The sequence below is a fragment of the Schistocerca cancellata genome, chromosome 6, assembly GCF_023864275.1.
Source record: "Schistocerca cancellata isolate TAMUIC-IGC-003103 chromosome 6, iqSchCanc2.1, whole genome shotgun sequence".
NCBI classification, from domain to species: Eukaryota; Metazoa; Arthropoda; class Insecta; order Orthoptera; family Acrididae; genus Schistocerca; species Schistocerca cancellata.
In genome coordinates, this window is record NC_064631.1 from 360,186,402 (window position 1) to 360,211,653 (window position 25,252).

The window sequence follows — 25,252 nt, forward strand, 5'->3', positions numbered from 1 at the left end:
ATTCAGTACATGTGATGAGCTGTGGCACAAGCTTCTTTATGACCTCCTCAAAGAATTCTCCTGTCAGATCCTTCCCCCACTTCAGAACCTCTCATCAATTGAAAATGTATTCTTGTGTGCCTTCAGGGAGAAGAAAAGGGTGATAATCTGCAGGTGCCAAGTCAAGGGAACATGGTGGGTGGTTCAAAACATCCCAACTAAATGAGTCCTAGGATGCATTGGTGGCTAAAAGGCTATGTGAAGATGGACATTGCCTTGCAACAAGTGCACTCCTCTTGTCAGCATACGCCTAATTTTGTTTTGAATACTCCTTTTAAGATGTTTCTGGGCCTCACAATATAGTTGTGCATTGATGTTTTCCCCCTGATGCAAAAATTCAACCAAAATGATGCCTTTCCAACCCCAAAACACATAGGCCGTGATTTTTTTGACCAGAACTATGGTTTTGAATTTTTTGGCAGATGGGGAATTGGTGTGATGCCACTGTGACAACTGTCTTTTTGTCTCAGGCATGTAATGAGTCACCCATATTTCATTTCTGCTCACAATAGAGCTCAGAAAATCCTCACCTTCCAATTTAATTTGCTCAAGAAACTCACATGCACTATTGGCTTTATTTTTCTTGTGCTCCTCTGTCAGGTGTTTTGCGACCCATCTGGCACACTGTTTCCAGTATCCCAACATTTCTGTGAGTGTCTCATATAAGAGAGTTTCAGAGAGTTTTGTAAACATTGCAGAAATTTCATCCATTTTTTGCACCAACTCAAGTCAAAATAGTAGGTCTTCCAACACTCTGTTCATCATGAACATTTGTTCTGCCTCCACTAAACTCTCTACACCATGTTAACACACTCATTCTGTTCATAACATCTTTGCCACAAACCATTTTGTTTCATAAAAAAAATTCTTTAAGTGCTATTCTTTCCACGATTAGGAAGTGGGTCACAGCATGTGGCTCACACATGATGGGATTTTTTACATACATCTTTTGTGCAGCTGGTCGCTGTAACTAGAGTTTGTGTACTACCATGTTCTTGTGATGTTTGCTCTGGTCAGGGGATCCCCTTCTACTACTCGGTGTTGCCAAACCTCAAAAAACAAAAGGCCACAACCTGTTACGGTTAGTGTACATGTACTTTCTGAACATGCCTCAATTTGTACTGGATAAATGGTAAGCATATCTGTGCGATCATGGTTTCCTCAAAACAGTTGGAAGTGAGTCCCGCTGCCTAAGTTTCAGTTTCAGAGAGAGAGAGCACCTCAAACTTGTTGGTTACAGGGATTGGTACAGTACCTTGAGTCCTTCCTGGTCCCCATGCACCCTGTACAGGACACCTAGATCTACCATTGACATGCCACTCGCAGTCAGGTGGATGAGTAATGATAGATCCTGTACTTTCTGCAGAGGTGACAGGATCCAGAGGAGAGGATAGTACTTGAGGTATCTGTGGGATGGTATCACAGGTACACAACTCTCAGGAGCTCTTCCAACACACTGACTTGCAGCAACTGCCAATCGTTTCCAGCTGCTTATGAATTTCAACCAATTAACCCCATGTTTGAGAACAGCATTCTTAGTGGGACTGCATTTTGGCTGGTGTATTATATTACAAGGCAGTGAACAAATAACTTTAAATTAAGCCCGCTGACTTTTTTTTAATCAGTTGAGCTAAAAAGAAGGAAATAACAAAATAAGATTTCTATTAAGGCAATACAAAAACCTGTGGTAAAAATTACTAGTTTCATTTGAGGTTGATATAGTTGTTCACAAACTTAAATATAGAGTTATTTATGATAGATGCAGATAACTTGTGTGGCTACTCCTCTTTAAGGGAAACTAGATGTAACACATTATGTTAGTTAGACTATCTGCAACAGTAACTAAATCAAATGCTGATTTACTACAAATTGCTCATTGATTATGCAAAGAACAATGATAGTGTCTGAAAATTCTCAAAAATACACCTTTATTTGTGTTGGTATAAAATGAATACAGGGGTGATGTATTCTTGCTAGAACTGTGAACCACAAGTGCTGATCTGCTATGAAATAAATTACACATCCAAAACTTACAAAAATAAAGTTTTGTAAGCATCTGAAAATTCTCAAAAATAACCTGTTTCTCACATAATTGTGCAATGAAATTAGAGAACAATTGTTTTGAATGAGGATAGGCCTCTGTTCTCAAAAATTTTAAAAGGACACAATTAAGTTCAAGCCTATTATTGACAATAGCAGTACGTGTTTATTGCGACACTCGCAAATATTCAGTATTTCACAATGTATCACAATACAAATAGATGTTGATACAATCAATATAAAATTATGCAGAAGCGACATGATCAGTAAAATAAGTGAATCCAGAACTCTGAATTGGCACACAGTTCTTGTACATGTGGTCTCATACAAAGGAGAATTCTGAAGTTTGCTTTTGTATATAAATAAATGCGCATATTGCATGATTTTTCACTTGGCTGATTCTGTGCACACTTCTTCACTGGTATTCCAAAGAAGAACACTGCAGCCTGAGTTTATTATGGTGAAAATCGCTAAAATGTGCAGCCTCAACAAAGCACATCTTATGCCTGTTGCAGCTAAGAAGTATGACCAGAAGAACAACATTATATAATGGAGATAATTTAGGTGCAGTGCCATGGTGTTGTTTTGTCTGTATTCCTACATATTCCTTTTTGTGAGAGCAGTATAATATATATTGTATAAGATTATAAAAGTTGCTTTTTTCATTTACTCTGCGAATGAAAGTAGTTCTATGGCACTCCACTGTCATCATTGCGGGATACTTACTTTACTTGTCATGGCTGTAGAAATCTGAGTGTTTTTAAGACTGTGTAACAGTTATTCCTATTTGAAAACGATGTAAAAAGTTTTTTCTCAAATTTCTGTAAAATATAGATCTATGTTTCACCCTGTTGTTCATTTTTCTAAAAGGTACTGTGATTGTTACATGCTCTATTCACTAACTACAACAAGAGAATAACTTTCTTGAAAACTGGTATACATTTCCAAAGAAACAATGTGTTTTATACTTATGTAATTTCTTCATCTCATTGCAACACCCAACTTTATGATGCAGAACCCAAATACAAAATATTTAATGATTAAAGATTTTTGATCTCTAATCAGCTGCAGAATATTAACAAAATACAATTTTTCATGGATAATATTACTTCTTATCTTTATAAAAGGTTACTCTTTTAAATGAATCAATAATATTTCTTTAATACCAGAATAATACAACACATCATACAATTACATTAGTATAATGTTAGGGAAAATTTTCTGATAATTGTCTCTCGCATGCTTTTCTATTATGTATGACTTTCTTTGCATTCAGTCTGTTCAAGGATGCAAATATTGAGACAGTGTTATAGTTTTAGTTGTGAATTGACATGCATGCACGTACCCACCCACCCCCCCCCCCCCACCCACCCTCACACACGCGCGCGCACACACACACACACACACACACACACACACACACAGTGTAACCTGTGGTCTTACTGTTTAAACTTTTGCAATTACAACTGCATTCATAAACCTTAACTGATTCCTTCAACTTGTACTATACCATCATATTCAGACACCTGGCTTCTTGAGTATGGTTTTGATCCTGTAGCATAAAAACTTTCAGTAGCCTTGTGATATAACAATGTGTTTGTTAGTGTACTTAGATTTTCCTTTTCTGTGATGGTATTATTTGCAGTCCTGTAGGAGATGATGATGATCAATTCCTTTTAGTCAGTAATAAGTTATTTGCATTTACAGTCAGTACTTTTACCAGATTAGTTTGTTTGCATTAGTGAATGAAGCACTTCTTCTTGCAACATAGAAAATGTGTAACAAAATATTTAATTTCATTTGGATATTTATTGTTTTGTTGTCTGTGAACTGAGTGCAAATCACCAGTTATGCACAATTGTTATAATCGCACGATATGTTCCCACTGAATTTGCTGCAGCTTTTGCATGAATTTGTCTGAGTAAGCATTCGTTAAAATTCACAGTTAGTATATTAAAATAGCATGATAGTAGTACTGAACACAAGTATTTGAGCATAAGTTATAGTGATAATATTTTCTATTTAGGAATGTGTTTGCAAACCACAAATGTGTAAAACAGTCTGGCAGATTGAAACTATGTGCTAGAACATGTTTCAAACCTGGGACATAGAGCACTTGTCCATGAAACGCAAAGATCTCAGGTTGGAATCTTAGTTTAGCACACAGTTTTAGTTTGTCAGAAAGTTTCATATCAATGCAATCTGTGCTGCAGAGCAAAAAATTTGTTCTGGAAACATCCCCCAGACTGTGGCTGAGCCATGTCCTCACAATAGCCTTTCTTACAGGAGTGCTATTTCTCCAAGTTTTGCAAAAAAACTCCTGTGAAGCTTGGGAGATGAGTTACTTGCAGAAAGAAAGCTATGAGGATGGGCCATGAGTCATACTTGGATAGTTCAGTTGGTAGAGGACTTGATTGTGAAAGACAAAGGTCCCTGGTTAGAGTCACAGTTCTGCATACTGTTTTAATCTGCCAGGAAGTCGTGTATCAGCAGTCTTTGCTGTAAAGTAGAGTGAAAACTTCATTCTGGCACAAATGTGTTGTTTGTGAAATGCCAAGTTCATATTGGCAACAAGATATAGACAATCATCTGTGATTTGAAAAATTTTTGCGTATGATAATTTCTACATCTATATCTACATCTACATCCATACTCCGCAAGCCACCGGACAGTGTGTGGCGGAGGGTACCTTTAGTACCTCTATTGGTTCTCCCTTCTATTCCAGTCTCGTATTGTTCGTGGAAAGAAAGATTGTCGGTATGCCTCTGTGTGGGCTCTAATCTCTCCGATTTTATCCTCATGGTCTCTTCACGAGATACTCGTAGGAGGGAGCAGTATACTGTTTTATTCCTCGGTGAAGGTATGTTCTCAAAACTTCAACAAAAGCTAGTACCGAGCTACTGAGCATCTCTCTTGCAGTCTTCCACTGGAGTTTATCTATCATCTCCGTAATGCTTTCGCGATTACTAAATGATCCTGTAAAGAAGCACGCTGCTATCCGTTGGATCTTCTCTATCTCTTCTATCAACCCTGTCTGGTACAGATCCCACACCAGTTAGCAGTATTCAAGCTGTGGGCAAACAAGTGTACTGTAACCTACTTCCTTTGTTTTCGGACTGCATTTCCTTAGGATTCTTCCAATGAATCTCAGTCTGGCATCTGCTTTACCGATGATTAATTTTATATGGTCATTCCATTTTAAATCACTCCTAATGCCTACTCCCAGATAATTTATGGAATTAACTGCTTCCAGTTGCGGACCTGTTATATTGTAGCTAAATGATTAAAGATCTTTCTTTCTACATATTCACAGCACATTACACTTGTCGACATTGAGATTCAGTTGCCATTCCCTGCACCATGTGTCAATTTGTTGCAGATCCTCCTGCTTTTCAGTACAATTTTCCATTGTTACAACCTCTCGATATACTACAGCATCATCTGCAAAAAGCCTCAATGAACTTCAGATGTTATCCGCAATGTCATTTATAAATATTGTGCATAGCAACGGTCCTATGACATTCCCCTGCGGTACACCTGAAATCACTCTTACTTCAGAAGACTTCTCTTCATTGAGAATGACATGCTGCATTCTGTTATCTAGGAACTCTTCAATCCAATCACACAATTGGCTGGATAGTCCATATGCTCTTACTTTGTTCATTAAACGACTGTGGGAAACTGTATCAAACATCTTGCGGAAGTCAAGAAACCCGGCATCTACCTGGGAACCCGTGTCTATGGCTGTCTGAATCTTGTGGACAAATAGCGCAAGCTGGGTTTCACATGATTGTCTTTTTGGAAACCCATGCTGATTCCTACAAAGTAGATTTCTAGTCTCCAGAAAAATCATTATACTCGAACATAATACGTGTTCCAAAATTCTACAACTGATCGATGTTATAGTTCTATAGTTCTGCACATCTGTTCGACATCCCTTCTTGAAAACAGGGATGACCTGTGCCCTTTTCCAATCTTTTGGAATGCTACGGTTTTCTATAGACCTACAGTACACCACTGCAAAAAGGGGGGGGGGGGGGGGGGTCAAGTTCCTTCGCGTACTCTGTGTAAAATCGAACTGTTACCCCAGCAGGTCCAGCGGCCTTTCCTCTTTTGAATGATCTTAATTGTTTTTCTACCCCTGTCATCTATTTTGATATCTACCATTTTGTCATCCGTGTGACAATCTAGAGAAGGAACTACACTGCAGTCTTCCTCTGTGAAACAGCTTTGGAAAAAGACATTTAATATTTCAGCCTTTAGCCTGGCATCTTCTGTTTCAGTACCATTTTGGTCACAGTGTGTCTGGACATTTTATTGTAATCCACCTACTGCTTTGGCATAAGACCAAATTTCTTAGGATTTTCTGCCGAGTCAGTACATAGAACTTTACTTTCGAATTCGTTGAATGCCTCTCGCATAGCCCTCCTAACACTACATTTCGCTTCATGTAATTTCTGTGTGTCTGCAAGGCTTTGGCTATGTTTATGTTTGCTGTGAAGTTCCCTTTGCTTCCGTAGCAGTTTTCTAACTCGTTTGTTGTACCACGGTGGCTCTTTTCCGTCTCTTACGATCTTGCTTGGCACATACTCGTCTAATGCATATTGTACAATGGTTTTGAACTTTGTCCACTGATCCTCAAACTATCTGTACTTGAGATAAAACTTTTGTGTTGAGCCATAAAGTACTCTGAAATCTGCTTTTTGTCACTTTTGCTAAGCAGAAAAATCTTCCTACCTCTTTTAATATTTCTATTATGGCTGAAATCACCAATACTGTAACCGTTTTATGATAGCTGATTCCCTGTTCTGCGTTAACTGTTTCAAATTGTTCAGGTCTGTTTGTCACCGGAAGGTCTAACATGTTATCACCACGAGTCGGTTCTCGGTTTAACTGCTCAAGGTAGTTTTCAGATAATGCATTTGAAAAAAATTTCACTGGATTCTTTGGCCCTGCCACCCGTTATAAATGTTTAAGTCTCCCAGTCTATATCTGGCAAATTAAAATCTCCACCCAAAACTATAACATGGTCGGGAAGTCTACTTGAAATATTTTCCAAATTTTCCTTCAGGTGTTCTGCCACAACAGCTGCTGAACCAGGGGGCCTATAGAGACATCCAATTACCATGTTTGAGCCTGCTTTAACCATGACTTTCACCCAAATTATTTCACATTTCGGATCTTTGTCAATTTCCTTCGATACTATTGCACTTTTTATCACTATAAACACGCTTCCCCCTTCACTGTCCAGCCTGTCTCTGCAGTATACATTCCAATCTGAGTTTAGAATTTCATTACTGTTTACATCTGGTTTCAGCCAACTTTCTGTCCCTAGTACTATGCGGGCATTGTGACCGTTTATTAGTGACAGCAGTTCTGGGACCTTGGGACCCTTCTATAGATGCTCCTGCAGTTTACTTTTACCACATTAATATTGTCATTCCCTGTTGTGTTTTGCCTATTGCTACCTTGTCGCGTGTCAGGAGGTGTCTTCTTGGGCCCAGGGAGGGAATTCTCTAACCTAAAAAACCCACATGTGCACTCCACATGTACTCTGCTACCCTCGTAGCCACTTCCTGCATGTAGTGCATGCCTGACCTATTCAGGGGGACCCTACATTTCTCCATCCAATACCGGAGGTCGAGAAATTTGCACCCCAGATCTCTGCAGAATTGCCTGAGCCTTTGGCTTAAGCCTTTCACTCGACTCCAAACCAGAAAACCGTGATCGGTTCTGGGAACAATACTACAAATACACTCCTGGAAATTGAAATAAGAACACCGTGAATTCATTGTCCCAGGAAGGGGAAACTTTATTGACACATTCCTGGGGTCAGATACATCACATGATCACACTGACAGAACCACAGGCACATAGACACAGGCAACAGAGCATGCACAATGTCGGCACTAGTACTGTGTATATCCACCTTTCGCAGCAATGCAGGCTGCCATTCTCCCATGGAGACGATCGTAGAGATGCTGGATGTAGTCCTGTGGAACGGCTTGCCATGCCAATTCCACCTGGCGCCTCAGTTGGACCAGTGTTCATGCTGGACGTGCAGACCGCGTGAGACGACGCTTCATCCAGTCCCAAACATGCTCAATGGGGGACAGATCCGGAGATCTTGCTGGCCAGGGTAGTTGACTTACACCTTCTAGAGCACGTTGGGTGGCACGGGATACATGCGGACGTGCATTGTCCTGTTGGAACAGCAAGTTCCCTTGCCGGTCTAGGAATGGTAGAACGATGGGTTCGATGACGGTTTGGATGTACCGTGCACTATTCAGTGTCCCCTCGACGATCACCAGTGGTGTATGGCCAGTGTAGGAGATCGCTCCCCACACCATGATGCCGGGTGTTGGCCCTGTGTGCCTCGGTCGTATGCAGTCCTGATTGTGGCGCTCACCTGCACGGCACCAAACACGCATACGACCATCATTGGCACCAAGGCAGAAGCGACTCTCATCGCTGAAGACGACACGTCTCCATTCGTCCCTCCATTCATGCCTGTCACGAAACCACTGGAGGCGGGCTGCACGATGTTGGGGCGTGAGCGGAAGACGGCCTAATGGTGTGCGGGACCGTAGCCCAGCTTCATGGAGACGGTTGCGAATGGTCCTCGCCGATACCCCAGGAGCAACAGTGTCCCTAATTTGCTGGGAAGTGGCGGTGCGGTCCCCTACAGCACTGCGTAGGATCCTACGGTCTTGGCGTGCATCCGTGCGTCGCTGCGGTCCGGTCCCAGGTCGACGGGCATGTGCACCTTCTGCCGACCACTGGCGACAACATCGATGTACTGTGGAGACCTCACGCCCCACGTGTTGAGCAATTCGGCGGTACGTCCACCCGGCCTCCCGCATGCCCACTATACGCCCTCGCTCAAAGTCCGTCAACTGCACATACGGTTCACGTCCACGCTGTCGCGGTGTGCTACCAGTGTTAAAGACTGCGATGGAGCTCCGTATGCCACGGCAAACTGGCTGACACTGACGGCGGCGGTGCACAAATGCTGCGCAGCTAGCGCCATTCGACGGCCAACACCGCGGTTCCTGGTGTGTCCGCTGTGCCGTGCGTGTGATCATTGCTTGTACAGCCCTCTCGCAGTGTCCGGAGCAAGTATGGTGGGTCTGACACACCGGTGTCAATGTGTTCTTTTTTCCATTTCCAGGAGTGTAGTTGGCTCAGATTCCATCCCATGAGCGAGGCTTTCTGCCTTCACCAACTCTGCCAACCGCCTGTATGAACTGAGGATAACCTCTGAAACCAGACGGCAGGAGTCTTTGGTGCCGACATGAGCAACAATTTGCAGTCGGGTGCACCCAGTGCTCTCTATCGCCGCTGGCAGGGTCTCCTCCACATCTTGGATGAGACCTCCCAGCAAGCACACAGAGTGAACACTGGCCTTCTTCCCCAACCTTTCCGCTATTTCCCTAAGGGGCTCCATCACCCACCTAACATTGGAGCTCCCAACCACTAATAAACCCCTCCCCCCTTGTGCCTGCTCGGACCTTGCTGAAGCAGCGGCCACATGTCCACTCACAGGCAGAGCGAGTCTGTGATGCCACACGACCAGCCTCCACATTGACCCTCCGCCTCGTGCGACACGAATCCCGTTGAACCCGCCACTCCCCTTGGGGAGAGGGTGGCCCAACTGTGCCCCGTACCCGCGAAGATGTCTTGACAGGAGGGACTGTGGGTGAAGCATGTAACGGCTGGGGTGTACCATGCGACGCACTGCCGCTACACTCCGAGGCAGCAGCCTGTTGACAGCTGACCGTGGCCATCAACATGTTCAGCTGTTCGCAAACAGTGGCCAGCTCCTCCTGCGTTTGTACACAGCAGTTACACATCCTATCCATCCTAAGAAATCAACAATTTACTGTAGAGATTTAAGCAATCAACTTTTAACTAGACTGCTAATTCACTAAAGGCAGCTGAAAGCTGACTTAACTGTGGTTACTAGACACTTCTTGTTGGAAACAATGAAAATAAGCACTAACTGTCTCTGGACTGTATTCAAAACAAACACAAAATCTATGGAACACTATTACTAGTACTCGAAAATTAAAGCTTACTAAAAGCAAAAACACATGGAAAAATTAGTGACAAGTAAGAAAAACACAGTTAATACTTAAATTTATGTACCTTGCTGCACAGGAGATGTGAAGCAGACAGCAGATGCATAAAAAAGTATTATTTTAAAGAGGAGGAATATATTTTGTTGGCGGAAGATTAATTTGTAGGTTTCAAAGGTAGATTACTTTATTAAACCTACTTCCCGTGCAACTGTGGGGTTCCTGAGTTAAGATACAATGTGCCTGAGAGTTACTATTGGGGAATCAACTGTTACCTCAGCTTCTCAATTTTAGTGCACTAGCAATAATCACTGACCTTCTTAGGAATGTATAGATAAAGAACATGTGAAAGTGGATGCCAACAAAACCATTCATTGAACATGAAAGTAACAAGTGTGAAGGACCAAAATTATAAACCACCACCTAACAGTTGAAGTTTTCAGGGCATAACTTCTATCATGCTTTAAATATGGCAGAAAACTTCAATTGTAAGGTATTTATTCTGTCTCTTACTCAGAATTAGCAGAAGAAATGCTTTAGCGTGCAGAAATCCAAAGTTGACACATTATATTTGCTGTGAGAGGCAAATCATCCTGTAACTTTTTTTACATTCATAGTTTGACATCCTTCTGGAAATATATATTTAATTATTATGACTTGATTATAATTCCTCTCCATAATAGAATAACATCATGTCTTCAATCTCTTCATCATATTTCGATCTAGTTGTCTTATAAACTTGTTATACTGTGGTAGGCATGGTCTTTGTGTCCATCTTGGATACAATAATCTGTTCACTAAGCTATTCATAGTAGCTTATCCGCATTCCTATTTTTTTTAATATATTTTTTTATTCATTATTAAACCCACTCCTGGATTACCATTATTTGATTTTGTATTTGTAATCCTGTATTCACCTGACCAGAAGTCTTGTTCCTCCTGTCACTGAACTTCACTAATTCCCACTATATCTAAGTTTAACCTATCCATTTCCATTTTTAAATTTTCTAACCTACATGCCCAATTAAGGGATCTGACGTTTCACACTCAAATCTGCAGAATGCCAGTTTCGTTTCTCCTGATGACAACGTCCTCCTGAGTTGTCCCCACCTGGAGATCTGAATGGAGGAGTATTTTACCTCGGGAATGTTTTACCCAAGAGGATGCCATCATCATTTAACCCTACAGTAAAGCTACATGCCCTTGGGAAAAACTACGGCTGTAGTTTCCCCTCACTTTCAGCCGTTCGCAGTACCAGCACAGTAAGACCATTTTGGTTGATGTTACAAGGCCAGATCAGTCAATCATCTGGACTGCTCCCCCTGCAACTACTGAAAAGGCTGCTGCCCCTCTCCAGGAAACACATGTTTGATTGGATTAGAATATACTATTTTGCTTCCAGTGAACATTTAATGTAGGTTAAAATTGTATGTTGGCCAAAGCAGATAACCTAAGTGTTTTCTTTCAGGCATACTGATATTCTGTCATTCTTAGTCACAAATGAAACTAGATTTCAAAGTTAGGTTGTGTTCTGACTGAGTTCAAATCCAGCTTTTGTCATCATAAATTTATGAATATCATCTTTCCTCATTGTTCGATTATTTTTATGAGTTTTAATTGAATTTAGATGTTAGGTTTTGTGTTGCCAGTTTTCAATTTTATATTCCTACTTTTTTTTTGCCTTCCCCCATTCTGATCCATTTGTTAACTCCCTCCTCTTTCCCATTTCTTGCGAAATGTAGCCTGCAATATATACTTGAAACATAAGTGCTGTAATGAGTTTAATGCTTTGGAGATCACATCTGAGCATAGCTCAGGCTGCAACTTTGTTTTAAAAAGACTGTGCCAAGTATAGGTCAGACTGCAATTTTCTTGACACACAAGCCACCTGTCACTTGAAAACTGGGCTCATTTCATATGAGAACAATGTACAGACATCTCACGACCTGCCCCTCGACTGGTGGTGCCTTCTGTTGTCCATTTCTAGAATATTTTGAAAGAAGCATTGGTGAACATAACAGCTGCTGTTGTGAATGGATGAAACTGTAGTAGTAGATGTCCTCAGAGTAGTGAAGCAACTTAAATCATTTAACAAAAAAAAGTTTTCTAGTCCAGACTGTATACCAGTTAGGTTCCTTTCAGAGTATGCAGATACAATAGCCCCATATTTAACAATCATATACAACTGTTGGCTCGACAAAAGATCCATACCCAAAGACTGGAAAGTTGCACAAGTCACACCAATATTCAAGAAAGGTAGTAGGAGTAATCCACTAAATTACAGGCCCATATCATTAATGTCGAAACATATATTGTTTCAAAACGTTATGAATTACATCGAAGAAAATGGTCTATTGACACACAGTCAACACAGATTTAGGAAACATTGTTCTTGTTAAACACAGCTAGCTCTTTACTCACACAAAGTGTTGAGTTCTGTTGACAAGGGATGTCAAATTGATTCTATATTTCTAGATTTCAAGAAGGCTTTTGACATTGTACCACATAAGTGGCTTGTAGTGTAATGCGTACTTATGGAACATAGTCTCCTTTATGTGACTGGATTCATGCTTTCCTGTCAGAGAGGTCACAGTTTGTAGTAACTGATGGAAAGTCTTCGAGTAAAACAGAAGTGATTTCTGGCGTTCTCCAAGGTAGTGTTATAGGTTCTTTGCTGTTCCTTATCTGTATAAATGATTTAGGAGACAATCTGAGCATCCATGTCATTTATTGACTAGAAAGTCATCAGAAGATCAAAACAAATTGCAAAACAATTTAGAAAAGATATCTGTATGGTGCAAAAATTGGCAATTGACTCTAAATAACGAAAAGAGTGAGGTCATCCACATGTGTGCTAAAAGGAATCTGTTAAACTTCGGTTACATGATAAATCAGTCAACTCTAAAGGCCATAAATTCGACTAAATACCTAGGAATTACAATTATGAAGAACTTTAATTGGAAGGAATACACAGAAAATGTTGTGGGGCAGGCTAACCAAAGACTGCACTTTATTGGTAGGACACTTAGATGATGCAACATATCTATGAAAGAGACTACCTACCCTACACTTGTCCGTCCTCTTTTAGAATACTGCTCTGCGCTGTGGGCTCCTTACCAGATAGGACTGACAGAGTACATCGAGAAAGTCCACAGAAGGGCAGCACATTTTGTATTATTGTGAAATAGGGGAGAGAGTGTCACTGAATGATACAGGATTTGGGGTAGACATCATTAAAACAAAGACATTTTTCATTGTGGCAGAATCTTCTCACAAAATTTCAATCACCAACTGTCTCCTCCAGGTGCAAGAATATTTTGTTGATGCTGACCTACATAGGGAGAATGATCACCATATAAAATAAGGGAAATCAGAGCTCACACAGAAAGATATAGGTGTTCATTTTTTCCACGTACTGTGTGAGATGGGAATAATAGAGAATTATTGTGAAGGTGGTTCAATGAACCCTCTGCTGGGCACTTAAATGTGATTTGCAGAGTACCCATGTAGATAAGATGCAGATAATACTGACATAATTTCATGTATGTACTGGTTAGGTTTCACTGCTGTAATTGTGTTATGTCTTACAAACATGTCTAGTTTTTTGAGTGAGCAAGAAATTTTGGAAGCTCAAGTGAAAGAAATTGCTCAGTAACTTACCTCTCACTTTTTTCTTGGAAGGATAATTATACTTTCTGTCATCATTATTTTAAAATTTGTAATCTATCAAAGAAGTAAATTAAATGTGGAAAATGAGTCTTGAAGCTTGTATCTGTTTTATTGTATGTTACTCTGGAAGATACAGTTACATATGTGACACTAAAAATGGTCAGTCTCCTACGTCCAATATTCTTTTACATATGTAGTCTCCAAAACATTAACCATGTTAATACTGCTGCTGGAACGTGGTTCTACTCACACTAGTAATTTCTAATATAATTTTTGGAGATCTCTGAAGTTTTGGGAGACAATGAATCTCATATTTTTATGATGAAAAACATGTTCTTGAGTTAAAAGTTATATCTATTTCATTTTACGAATATAATGCTACTTGGAATTTTGTATGTGATGGCTTAATTGGAATTAAAACTGTGAATGTGAATTGGTTGCTCTGTTTTGAGAGAATGGATCACATAAATGCTGTTTTTTAAGATAAATATATTTTTTTGGTCATAATATTCTCTTTCTGTTATTAGACAGCAGAAGACATTTCAGAAGTCAATAATGTTGCAGCTTCTGCAAATGAAAAGTTGTTGGCAACAAGTCACAAGGTAATTGAACAGGCCCACCACTTTTTGAGATATACATAGTAACTAAGATATATATGGGATTTTTTTCTATTATGCAGATTTCTGCATTGTGACAAGGGATATGTTCCCCTCTAAGCAACTTTCTTATGAGGAGGAGCTAGAGGTGCTATAGGTGTGTAACAGATTTGATAAATCTGTTGCTGCAATTGATTTACTGGCAAATGCAGAAACATGGGATATTGCAAGTTGCTACAACACTTTGTCTGTTGTTTATTACATAATGTCAGATTCCTGGAGCATCTGTCTGTCGCACCTTTCCCATCACTTTCACTTGATGTGTAAATATCATATTTTGGTTGGAATGGGGGCAACAACATAGAAATATTTAGATGACAGCATGCTTTTTCAGGCATTTGCTGGAATTTTAAATTTTGGAGAACCACAATTGATCGACCATATTTTTGACAACAGTCTTGTGTAAACAGTTCGAGGATATAACAATTCTCTATTTATGGTTGGATTTGCTGTCCAGTTTATTGTTTTGTCATAATAGTGTCAAATGTAGATTGTTGTAACTTGCCTTTTGGTTAATCTTACGAATATGACCAAAGATGGAAATGTGAGTTCTGTTGTTGCATTTTGCAGCTGCTATGTTTATCAGGACATACTGTTACATAAGTACTGTTGTTGTTGTTGTTGTTGTTGTGGTCTTCAGTCCTGAGACTGGTTTGATGCAGCCCTCCATGCCACTCTATCCTGTGCAAGCTTCTACATCTCCCAGTACCTACTGCAACCAACATCCTTCTGAATCTGCATAGTGTATTCATCTCTTGGTCTCCCTCTACGATTCTTACCCTCCATGCTGCCCTCCAATACTAAATTGGTGATCCCTCAATGTCTCAGAACATGTCCTACCAACCGATCCCTTCTTCTAGTCAAGTTGTGCCACAAGCTCCTCTTCTCCCCAATTCTATCAATACCTCCTCATTAGTTATGTGATCTACCCATCTAATCTTCAGTATTCTTCTGTAGCACCATATTTCGAAAGCTTCTATTCTCTTCTTGTCTAAGCTATTTATCGTCCACATTTCACTTCCATACATGGCTATACTCCATACAAATACTTTCAGAAACGACATCCTCACACTTAAATCAATACTCGATGTTAAAAAATTTCTCTTCTTATGAAACGCTTTCCTTGCCATTGCCAGTCTACATTTTATATCCTCTCTACTTTGACCATCATCAGTTATTTTGCTCCCCAAACAGCAAAACTCCTTTACTACTTTAAGTGTCTCATTTCCTAATCTAATTCCCTCAGCATCATCCGACTTAATTCGACTACATTCCATTATCCTCATTTTGCTTTTGTTGATGTTCATCTTATACCCTCCTTTCAAGACACTGTCCATTCCGTTCAACTGCTCTTCCAAGTCCTTTGCTGTCTCTGACAGAATTACAATGTCATCGGCAAACCTCAAAGTTTTTATTTCTTCTCCATGGATTTTAATACCTACTCCGAAATTTTCCTTTGTTTCCTTTATTGCTTGCTCAATATACAGATTGAATAACATCAGGGATAGGCTACAACCCTATCGTACTCCCTTCCCAACCACTGCTTCCCGTTCATACCCCTCGACTCTTATAACTGCTATCTGGTTTCTGTACAAATTGTAAATAGCCTTTCGCTCTCTGTATTTTACCCCTGCCACCTTCAGAATTTGAAAGAGAGTATTCCAATCGACATTGTCAAAAGCTTTCTCTAAGTCTACAAATGCTAGAAACGTAGGTTTGCCTTTTCTTAATCTTTCTTCTAAGATAAGTCGTAGGGTCAGTATTGCCTCACGTGTTCCAACATTTCTACGGAATCCAAACTGATCTTCCCCGAGATCGGCTTCTATCAGTTTTTCCATTCGTCTGTAAAGAATTCGCGTTAGTATTTTGCAGCTGTGACTTATTAAACTGATAGTTTGGTAATTTTCACATCTGTCAACACCTGCTTTTTTGGGATTGGGGTTATTATATTCTTCTTTGAAGTCTGAGGGTATTTCACCGGTCTCATACATCTTGCTCACCAGATGGTAGTTTTGTCAGGACCGGCTCTCCCAAGGTTGTCAGTAGTTCTAATGGAATGTTGTCTACTCGGGGGGCCTTGTTTCGACTCAGGTCTTTCAGTGCTCTATCAAACTCTTCACGCAATATCATATCTCCCATTTCAACTTCATCTACATCCTCTTCCATTTCCATAATATTGTCCTCAAGTACATCGCCCTTGTATAGGCCCTCTATATACTCCTTCCACCTTTCTTCTTTCCCTTCTTTGCTTAGAACTGGGTTTCCATCTGAGCTCTTGATATTCATGCAAGTGGTTCTCCTTACTCCAAAGGTCTCTTTAATTTTCCTGTATGCAGTGTCTATCTTACCCCTAGTGAGATAAGCCTCTACATCCTTACATTTGTCCTCTAGCCATCCCTGCTTAGCCATTTTGCACTTCCTGTCGATATCATTTTTGACACGTTTGTATTCCTTTTTGCGTGCTTCATTTACTGGATTTTTATATTTTCTCCTTTCATCAATTAAATCCAATATTTCTTTTATTACCCTAGGGTGTACAATCTCTGGTTCTTTCAGTTTATCCAGGTCCCATCTCTTTAAATTCGCTCCTTTTTGCAGTTTCTTCAGTTTTAATCTACAGTTCATAACCAATAGATTGTGGTCAGAGTCCACATCTGCCCCTGGAAATGTCTTACAATTTAAAACCTGGTTCCCAAATCTCTGTCTTACCATTATATAATCTATCTGATACCTTTTAGTATCTCCAGGGTTCTTCCATGTATACAACCTTCTTTCATTATTCTTAAACCAAGTATTAGCTGTGATTAAGTTATGCTCTGCGCAAAATTCTACCAGGCGGCTTCCTCTTTCATTTCTTAGCCCCAATCTATATTCACCTGCTATGTTTCCTTCTCTCCCTTTTCCTACAGACGAATTCCAGTCACCCATGACTATTAAATTTTCGTCTCCCTTCACTACCTGAATAATTTCTTTTATCTCATCATACATTTTATCAATTTCTTCGTCATCTGCAGAGCTAGTTGGCATATAAACTTGTACTACTGTAGTAGGTGTGGGCTTCGTGTCTATCTTGGCCACAATAATGCGTTCACTATGCTGTTTGAAGTAGCTTACCCATACACCTATTTTTTTATTCATTATTAAACCTACTCCTGCATTACCCCTATTTGATTTTGTGTTTATAACCCTGTATTCACCTGACCAGAAGTCTTGTTCCTCCTGCCACCGAACTTCACTAATTCCCATTATATCTAACTTTAACCTATCCATTTCCCTTTTTAAATTTTCTAACCTACCTGCCCGATTAAGGGACCTGACATTCCACGCTCCGATCCGTAGAATGCCAGTTTTCTTTCTCCTGATAACAACGTCCTCTTGAGTAGTCCCCACCCGGAGATCCAAATGGGGGACTATTTTACCTCCGGAATATTTTACCCAAGAGGACGCCATCATCATTTAATCATACAGTAAAGCTGCATGCCCTAGGGAAAAATTACGGCCGTAGGTTCCCCTTGCTTTCAGCCGTTCACAGTACCAGAACAGCAAGGCCATTTTGGTTAGTGTTACAAGGCCAGATCAGTCAATCATCCAGACTCTTGCCCCTGCAACTACTGAAAAGGCTGCTGCCCATCTTCAGGAACCACATGTTTGTCTGGTCTCTCAACAGATACCCCTCCATTGTGGTTGCACCTACGGTACGGCTATCTGTATCGTTGAGGCACGCAAGCCTCCCCACCAATGGCAAGGTCCATGGTTCATGGAGGGGGACATAAGTACTAATATCATATTTTTAATTTAGGTAGTTTTTGTGTTCTGATGGAAGCCATGTTCTCTGACCTCTGAGCTGAATTTTCTGTAATTTTCGTCATGCTTACATCAGTTTTTCTTATCAGATAACTAACAAATATGCTGTCATTTGCTGTTTTGTACTTTTGTGACGTATCATGATATAGTTTGTTGCCTTGTACATGTTTGTAGACATGCGTTAGTTGAGAGAGCTGCATGATTATCAGGCCATATTCTTATTATCTGATTAAAACAGAACAGGGTGTGAGCAGTTCTAGTAATAGAATTTCGAGAATATATTGAGAAGCTTAAGTTTTTGTTTTAATAAGCTGTATACAATAGAAGTGTATAATAAACAAGTTTTTGCAGGGGTTGCAAGGGTAAAAATCCATATTTTTATCCGGAAAATAAGTGGAAGACCTTCCTTACTTGAATAGAAAAACACTTTCATGTGTTGTTGGAAAAATAATCTTCAGAAATAAAAAGTCGGACAAAATCCTTGTGCTGGTGGAAAATAAACAGCAGAAAAAAAGATGAAAGTTCTTGTAGGAAATTAAAAATGATGCTGACATACTGGATGGACTGTTTATTGCACTGATGAGATTTGGAGTGGTGTAAACTATTCCAGAAAGTTTGTGTAACAACAAGAGAGTATGCTTTATGCATCAAAAATGTAGGTGATATCCCAGAGGAACTGTTCAAAAGTAGTGTGACTGGAGGAGTAGAATTAAGACACATGGAAGGAGAGATATAATGTGCAACACTGGAAATGAAGAAGGCTTCATCCAAAGTGTTGGCTTCTGTTATATTGGGCACAGATGTGTACAGATTATCATTCTGAGAACAATGCTAGATGTTATGAAGAGTGGTTCAGAAGCATCCTCACAAGCTTACCTAACTGATCTGTGGTTGTTATAGATAAGGATCTGAAACACAAACAATAAATTCAATGTCACAAAATCCGAGTATGAAGTAGGAGGAGGATTTCATTACTAAATAACTGGAAAGTAACAGTGTACATCTTTCATTTGTTACCATAGCTTAGAATGACACTTCATGTTACTAACATACCATCTGTAAGAAAGTATTTCGCTTACTGGACAAGAAAATTAAACACCTACGGTCACCTCTGGCACTCTGAAAATTCAATGTCATCAAAGAAGAACAAGATAAAACAAGACTTCCAGCATAATTGATAAAATACAGCTTTGCTATTCCACTCTGCAAAGAATTCCCCAGATTATGTGGAGAAATGCAGTGATACTGAAAACAGATACATAGAAAGAGTATCAAATAAGTTGGTAACTAAAATAGTGGAGAGATGTCAGTCAGCAGCAAAAGTAATAAAAGTAGTTTTATTTTATTTTTTATTTATTTATTTTTGTGATTCATCATTCTGATGAGGTAAATTTATTCCAGCTCATTGCTGCACATCACAGCGCATGTCTTCATGTACTGTTACAAATGTGGAACTCTTTCCATTGTTCATCGCTCCAATAGAGTGCTACTTGTATATTGAGTATTCATAAACAATTTCCCATTTTACAGCTTCTGAAAAGGAAGAGTCATGTCCTCTACAAGCAACAGCCACTGAATTTGGCAGTGCTGTATTAGAACCTGAAAACAAATTTGCCACTATTCACTGGTGGAAGTGGCACTTATTGCACATTATAAAAGTGACAGCACACTGATGTGACAACTAAGACCAACCAAAGGCTTGCATAGATTGCAGCTACTAATGCAGCTGCTTTGTGAGCTCTTAACTGTTAACTATGGACATTATTCATTAGTAATGATACATTATGTAACCAACATTCAAGCTCTACATCCATGTTTCCTTCAGCGGAATAGAAAAGTAAATTGTTCACATAATTACAATGTTGCTTCTGTGACACTTTAAAGTTGACACTTGCCAAAAAGAACTCAAAAAGGGATTCTTTGTCTTAAATGTTTCTGCTTAGGTCACCCCCTTCCAGCCAAAATATGATGTTCACATACAAAATAAAACTAGATATTTCCATGGTTCCAGTAAGATACAACAGAATGATGTTTGTTATGCAATGTTTCCAGAACATGAGCTCGCAGCCAGGGGCCAGTCATTATGAAGTGAATAGTAGGCACCTGATAGTCATTCTGTATTTGCCCAGTCTGTTTTGGATTCTTGTGTTGTAGGTGGTGTGTGATGGTATGCACCAGTATGCTGCACCATTACCTTTGATGAAAAAAAAAGCATTAAAATAATATTTTAAGATGTCTAAATTTCAAAAAACCTCCACCAGAAGGTTACAATACTGGAACTTCTTTTTTACAAATCAAGCACTGGTATTTGTTTACAATTTTACAATCTGGGATGAATAACATGTACACTTTTTTTTTGTTCTGAAGGCCATATTGCTACAGTGTACACTTTTTTGCTTGTTTCCTGGAGGCTATACAACCACAATGTACATTTAAATAGGTCCATGTCTTCCCTCAAAATGGTCGTCATGATTTATTTAGGTGAACAAAATCTACTCACCACATATGAGTACTTTCATGTGGGAAAAGAGAGATAAACCAGATGATGTGAGATCAAGTGAGTAGGGATGGTGTGACAAACTGGTGACCTGTTGCCTTCCTAGTTGGTTGGTTGGTTGGTTTGGGGAAGGAGACCAGACAGTGTGGTCATCAGTCTCATCGGATTAGGGAAGGATGGGGAAGGAAGTCGGCTGTGCCCTTTCAGAGGAACCATCCCGGCATTTGCCTGGAGTGATTTAGGGAAATCACGGAAAACCTAAATCAGGATGGCCGGACGCGGGATTGAACCCTCGTTCTTCCAAATGCGAGTCCAGTGTTGCCTTCCTAGTTCATTTTGTACAAGGACAGAGCAGTGTTCAAGGGGCGTTGTTATGTAACAGCAGCCTGTTCCTCCCGTGCTAAATCTCAGGATACTTTATGACAAATTGTCGTGTAAACAGCCAAGAATCTCCTTGTAGTGAGTTTTGTTTATCATTGCACCATCTGGGATGGATACCATTTGAACAATTCCATTTGAACCAAAAATAGTTCAAGCATCACCTTGCCTTTTGACCTGTATTGTCATGGTGTATTGTATTCTAGCTATACTGGCATTTTCCAGGTGGTAGATTGTCATTTAAGTTGTGTATCATATAGGAAACATCATGTTTTGTCTCCAGTTATGATCCATTTGAGAAACGTTGGATCATTGTCACCACTTCTAATTAGGTCCCTACAAATCATCATGCAATCATAATATTGGTCGTCCATCAGGAAATGTGGCACGCAGTGCTGTCTAACACATTACATGGCAGAATTTTGTAGCACATACCATGGCTGACCTGCTGCAGCTGTGAAATCATCTACCATTTGGGAGCAGTTGGCATGTGCCTCCAATGCATTCTCAGAAATCTTGTGTTCGGTTTGAACCATTTGTGGCCCACCATTATTCTCCAAACTGTCTGTGTTTTGCAAAAAACATCAGTGCCACCTGAACACAACCCTGTTACCCAGTGTATTATTACTGTGAACTTGCTGCATCATTTGAAACATTTCAGTAATGGTTTTGCCCAATTTCTGGCAACTGATAATATATTACCATGTATTAGTAATGCATATGAGGTGTGGTTTGGCTGTTTTGGATATTTAATTTATTGTTGACTGTCAAAAAGGTAATATGCGTATTTGAGTGCTGGACAAATGGATCATAGAATTTGCATTAAATTCTGTGAAAAATGGAATGAAGTGCAGCACCCCATTCAAAATGTTGGCTGTGGCTTTTGGCAAGTCTTCTATGACTAAGAAAAGAGGTCATGAGTGTTATAAACATTCCAAAGAGGGTAAAGAAGACATCGAAGACAATGATTGCCCTGGATGTCCTCGCACAGCAATTAGTGACAGCATTGTGGAATAAGTAAAGAAAATGGTTCTCGAAAATTGTGGAATTGCCATGAGAGAGGTTGCTGATGATGCTGACATATCCTTTGGCTCAGACCAAGCCGTTTTTTGAAAGTTTTGGGCATGAAACATGTTGCCTCAGCAAAGTTTGTTCCAAAATTATTGAATTTTGACCAAAAACACCATATGGACATTGTTCAGGAATTGCTGAATGAAGTGGACAATGATACAGAGCTTTTAAATAAGATTATAACAAGTGACAAAACATGGGTATATGGGTATGATATCAAAACCAAAGCCTGTTCATCTTAAAGAGCCAAGATTGACTAAAATTCAACAAATTCAGGCATATGTGAATGTTATTCTCACTCTTTTCTTCAATTCTCTCTCTCTCTCTCTCTCTCTCTCTCTCTCTCTCTCTCTCTCTCTCTCTCTATTCATTTAGTCGGTTGCGACTCTTCTTGACCCCATGAACCAAATCACGCCACTTTTTCCTGTCTTGCACTTTCTCCTGTAGACCTTCCAGGTTGGAACACATTGCTTCTGTGATGCCATCGATCCATCTCATCCTCTGACGTCCTCTTCTTCTAGTTCCTTCAATCTTCCCCAGCATTAATGTTTTTTCCAGCGAGGCATGCCTTCGCATTGTGTGTCAGCTTTTGTTTTAACATTAGACCTTCCAGGGAGAAATCTGGTTTAATTTGCTCCAATATTGATCTGTTGGTTCTCTTTGCAGTCCACGGAACTCTAAGAAGTTTCCTCCAACGCCACAATTCGAAGGAGTCAATTCTTCGCCGTTCAGCCTTTTTAATGGTCCAGGTCTCACATCCATACATCACAACTGGAAAGACCATAGCCCTCACAATACGGATCTTTGTTGCTAGTGTTATATCTCTGGACCTTATAACCTTGTCAAGGTTTGACATCGCCTGTCTACCGAGCAACAGGCGTCTCCGGATTTCATGGCTGCAGTCGCCATCAGCAGAGATCTGGGAACCGAGATAACTGAATGTGGTCACTACCTCCATGGTTTCTCCTGCTATATCCCACGAATTGGTAGGTGTAGTTGCCATAATTTTCGTTTTCTTCACATTCAGCATAAGACCGGCCTTTTCACTTTTGTCTTTCACCTTCAGTAAGAGTGTTCTCAATTCTTTTTCACTTTCTGCCAACAGGATCGTATCATCCGCGTACCTGAGGTTGTTTACATTTATTCCAGCTATTTTAATTCCTGTTTCTCCTTCATCTAGCCTCGCATTCCTCATAACATGTTCCGCATACAGATTGAATAAGTACAGTGACAGTATGCAGCCTTGCTGGACCCCTTTCTGAATCTTTATCCATTTCGTTGTTCCATACATAGTTCTCACCGTGGCTTCTTGGTCGAGGTATAAACTCCGTATCAGATGAATGAGGTGATCTGGTACACCCATGTTTTTCAGTACGTTCCATAATTTCTTGTGATCGATGCAGTCAAAGGCTTTGCCGTAGTCAATAAAGCAGAGGTACACATCTTTCTGGAATTCTCTCGCTTTTTCCATAATCCACCGAATGTTAGCAATTTGATCTCTAGTTCCTCTTCCTTTCCTAAATCCAGCTTGTTCTTCTGGTAGCTCCTTCTTCAATTACAAAGGGTTAATGCATCATGAGTTCCTGTCTTATGGATATACAGTCAGTAAGGAATACTATCTGGAAGTTATGTGCAGTTTATCTGAAACATCCAAAGGAAAGAACAGAATTGTAGAAAAACTTATGATATCAGTCCAAATAATCAAGAATGCAAGCCATTCTTTCCTTTTTGTGAATCTCGGTAAGCAGCCTGGGATTCCAATGTGCACATAATTTGTGAAATTGTGTCTTTTTAAAGACGATTTTGTGCTTAGTTGTTTGATCGCATTCAGAAATTCCAGTGCTAAAGTTGACATTGTGAATTGTCCGTCTTTACGAATCTTTTCGTCCATGGCTTTGATCAAATCTTCTGAGATCACTGATGGCCATCCTGATCACAGTTCATCATGGACATTTTCCTGTCTGTGCTTAAAATCTCTCACCCACTTACCCTGTCACACATTGCATTAAGGTCATGTACATCTCATTTATCTGTCAATAATTTCAACTGCTGCAATGTTCTTTACTGTCAAAAACTGAATCACTGGCCACAATTCATAGTAAGCAGGCTGATAAATTGTTTTACACATTTTGACATGACACTGTAAAAGCACATTGTAACATTGAAAATGTACATGGCATCATTTAGCGTGCAAGGCATGCCAGCAGTTGGTGCACATGTGCATTTCAGTGTCCTACTTTCCAAATAACCTTTGTACATCGTACTTCATCTAATATGTGTTCACTTACTTGATCTTTGTTAGTTCATCCACAATATTCATATGCACTCCTTGTGATAATTCCAATACTGTCAAGTTGTTAAGTTAAAAAACTATATGCAAGCTGGCATTTTATACCATTTTCTTGTAAGCCAAGGAGACTTGCATCCCAAAAATAAAAAAAAGTGAATCTCTTTATTACACAATATTACCTGTATCTGCAATCTGATAATCAACTTAAATGCTGAAGGTGGACAACTTCCTTAATTTCATTCCCCAAAATGAAATCATTGTTAACAGAAAGCAGTCTTACACCTTCAGAATAACCAGTTTTTATCTATCAGGGCACTGTAACATACTAACTACATAGAAAATATACAAGATCTTGCTGCTGAATATGTTCTCTAATATAAGAGTTGAGATCAGGATCCATCACTTTGACACACAAACCATAACTTGAAACTCTCTAGAAGGGCGCAAGAGCTGAAACACAAACATGACCTTTTTCTTCCATATGATCTTCACTTGTGATGATGGCCCGTTCCCTCTTGGATTCTCAATTCTCTTTCACATTCTTTTTATCAGGTTTGTTTTTCTTCTTTATATACATTTGAAATGATTTTATTTCTTTTATTCTCCCTCTCATTAATCCCCCCCCCCCCCCCCCCACTCCTCTTATTTTCTTATTGCCTTTATTTTCCACTTCTGTTTACAGACTCACTATTCATTCAAGTCTTGCTTTCACTTTTTTACCCATTAATTA

General features: G+C 39.7%; 1 protein-coding gene across 9 annotated transcripts in view; it reads left to right on the plus strand.

Annotated features, from left to right (window-relative positions):
• Positions 1 to 25,252, plus strand: part of LOC126088127 (FK506-binding protein 5) — a 184,785-nt gene that overhangs the window by 58,352 nt on the left and 101,181 nt on the right. For 6 of the 9 annotated variants that reach the window (XM_049906240.1, XM_049906239.1, XM_049906231.1 and 3 more), the window contains one exon: positions 14,354 to 14,428. The exons of the other annotated variants lie outside the window; for them this stretch is intronic. In XM_049906240.1, the coding sequence (XP_049762197.1) occupies positions 14,354 to 14,428 (75 nt within the window). The remainder of the gene's footprint in view (positions 1 to 14,353; positions 14,429 to 25,252) is intronic. 9 annotated transcript variants of the gene reach the window in all.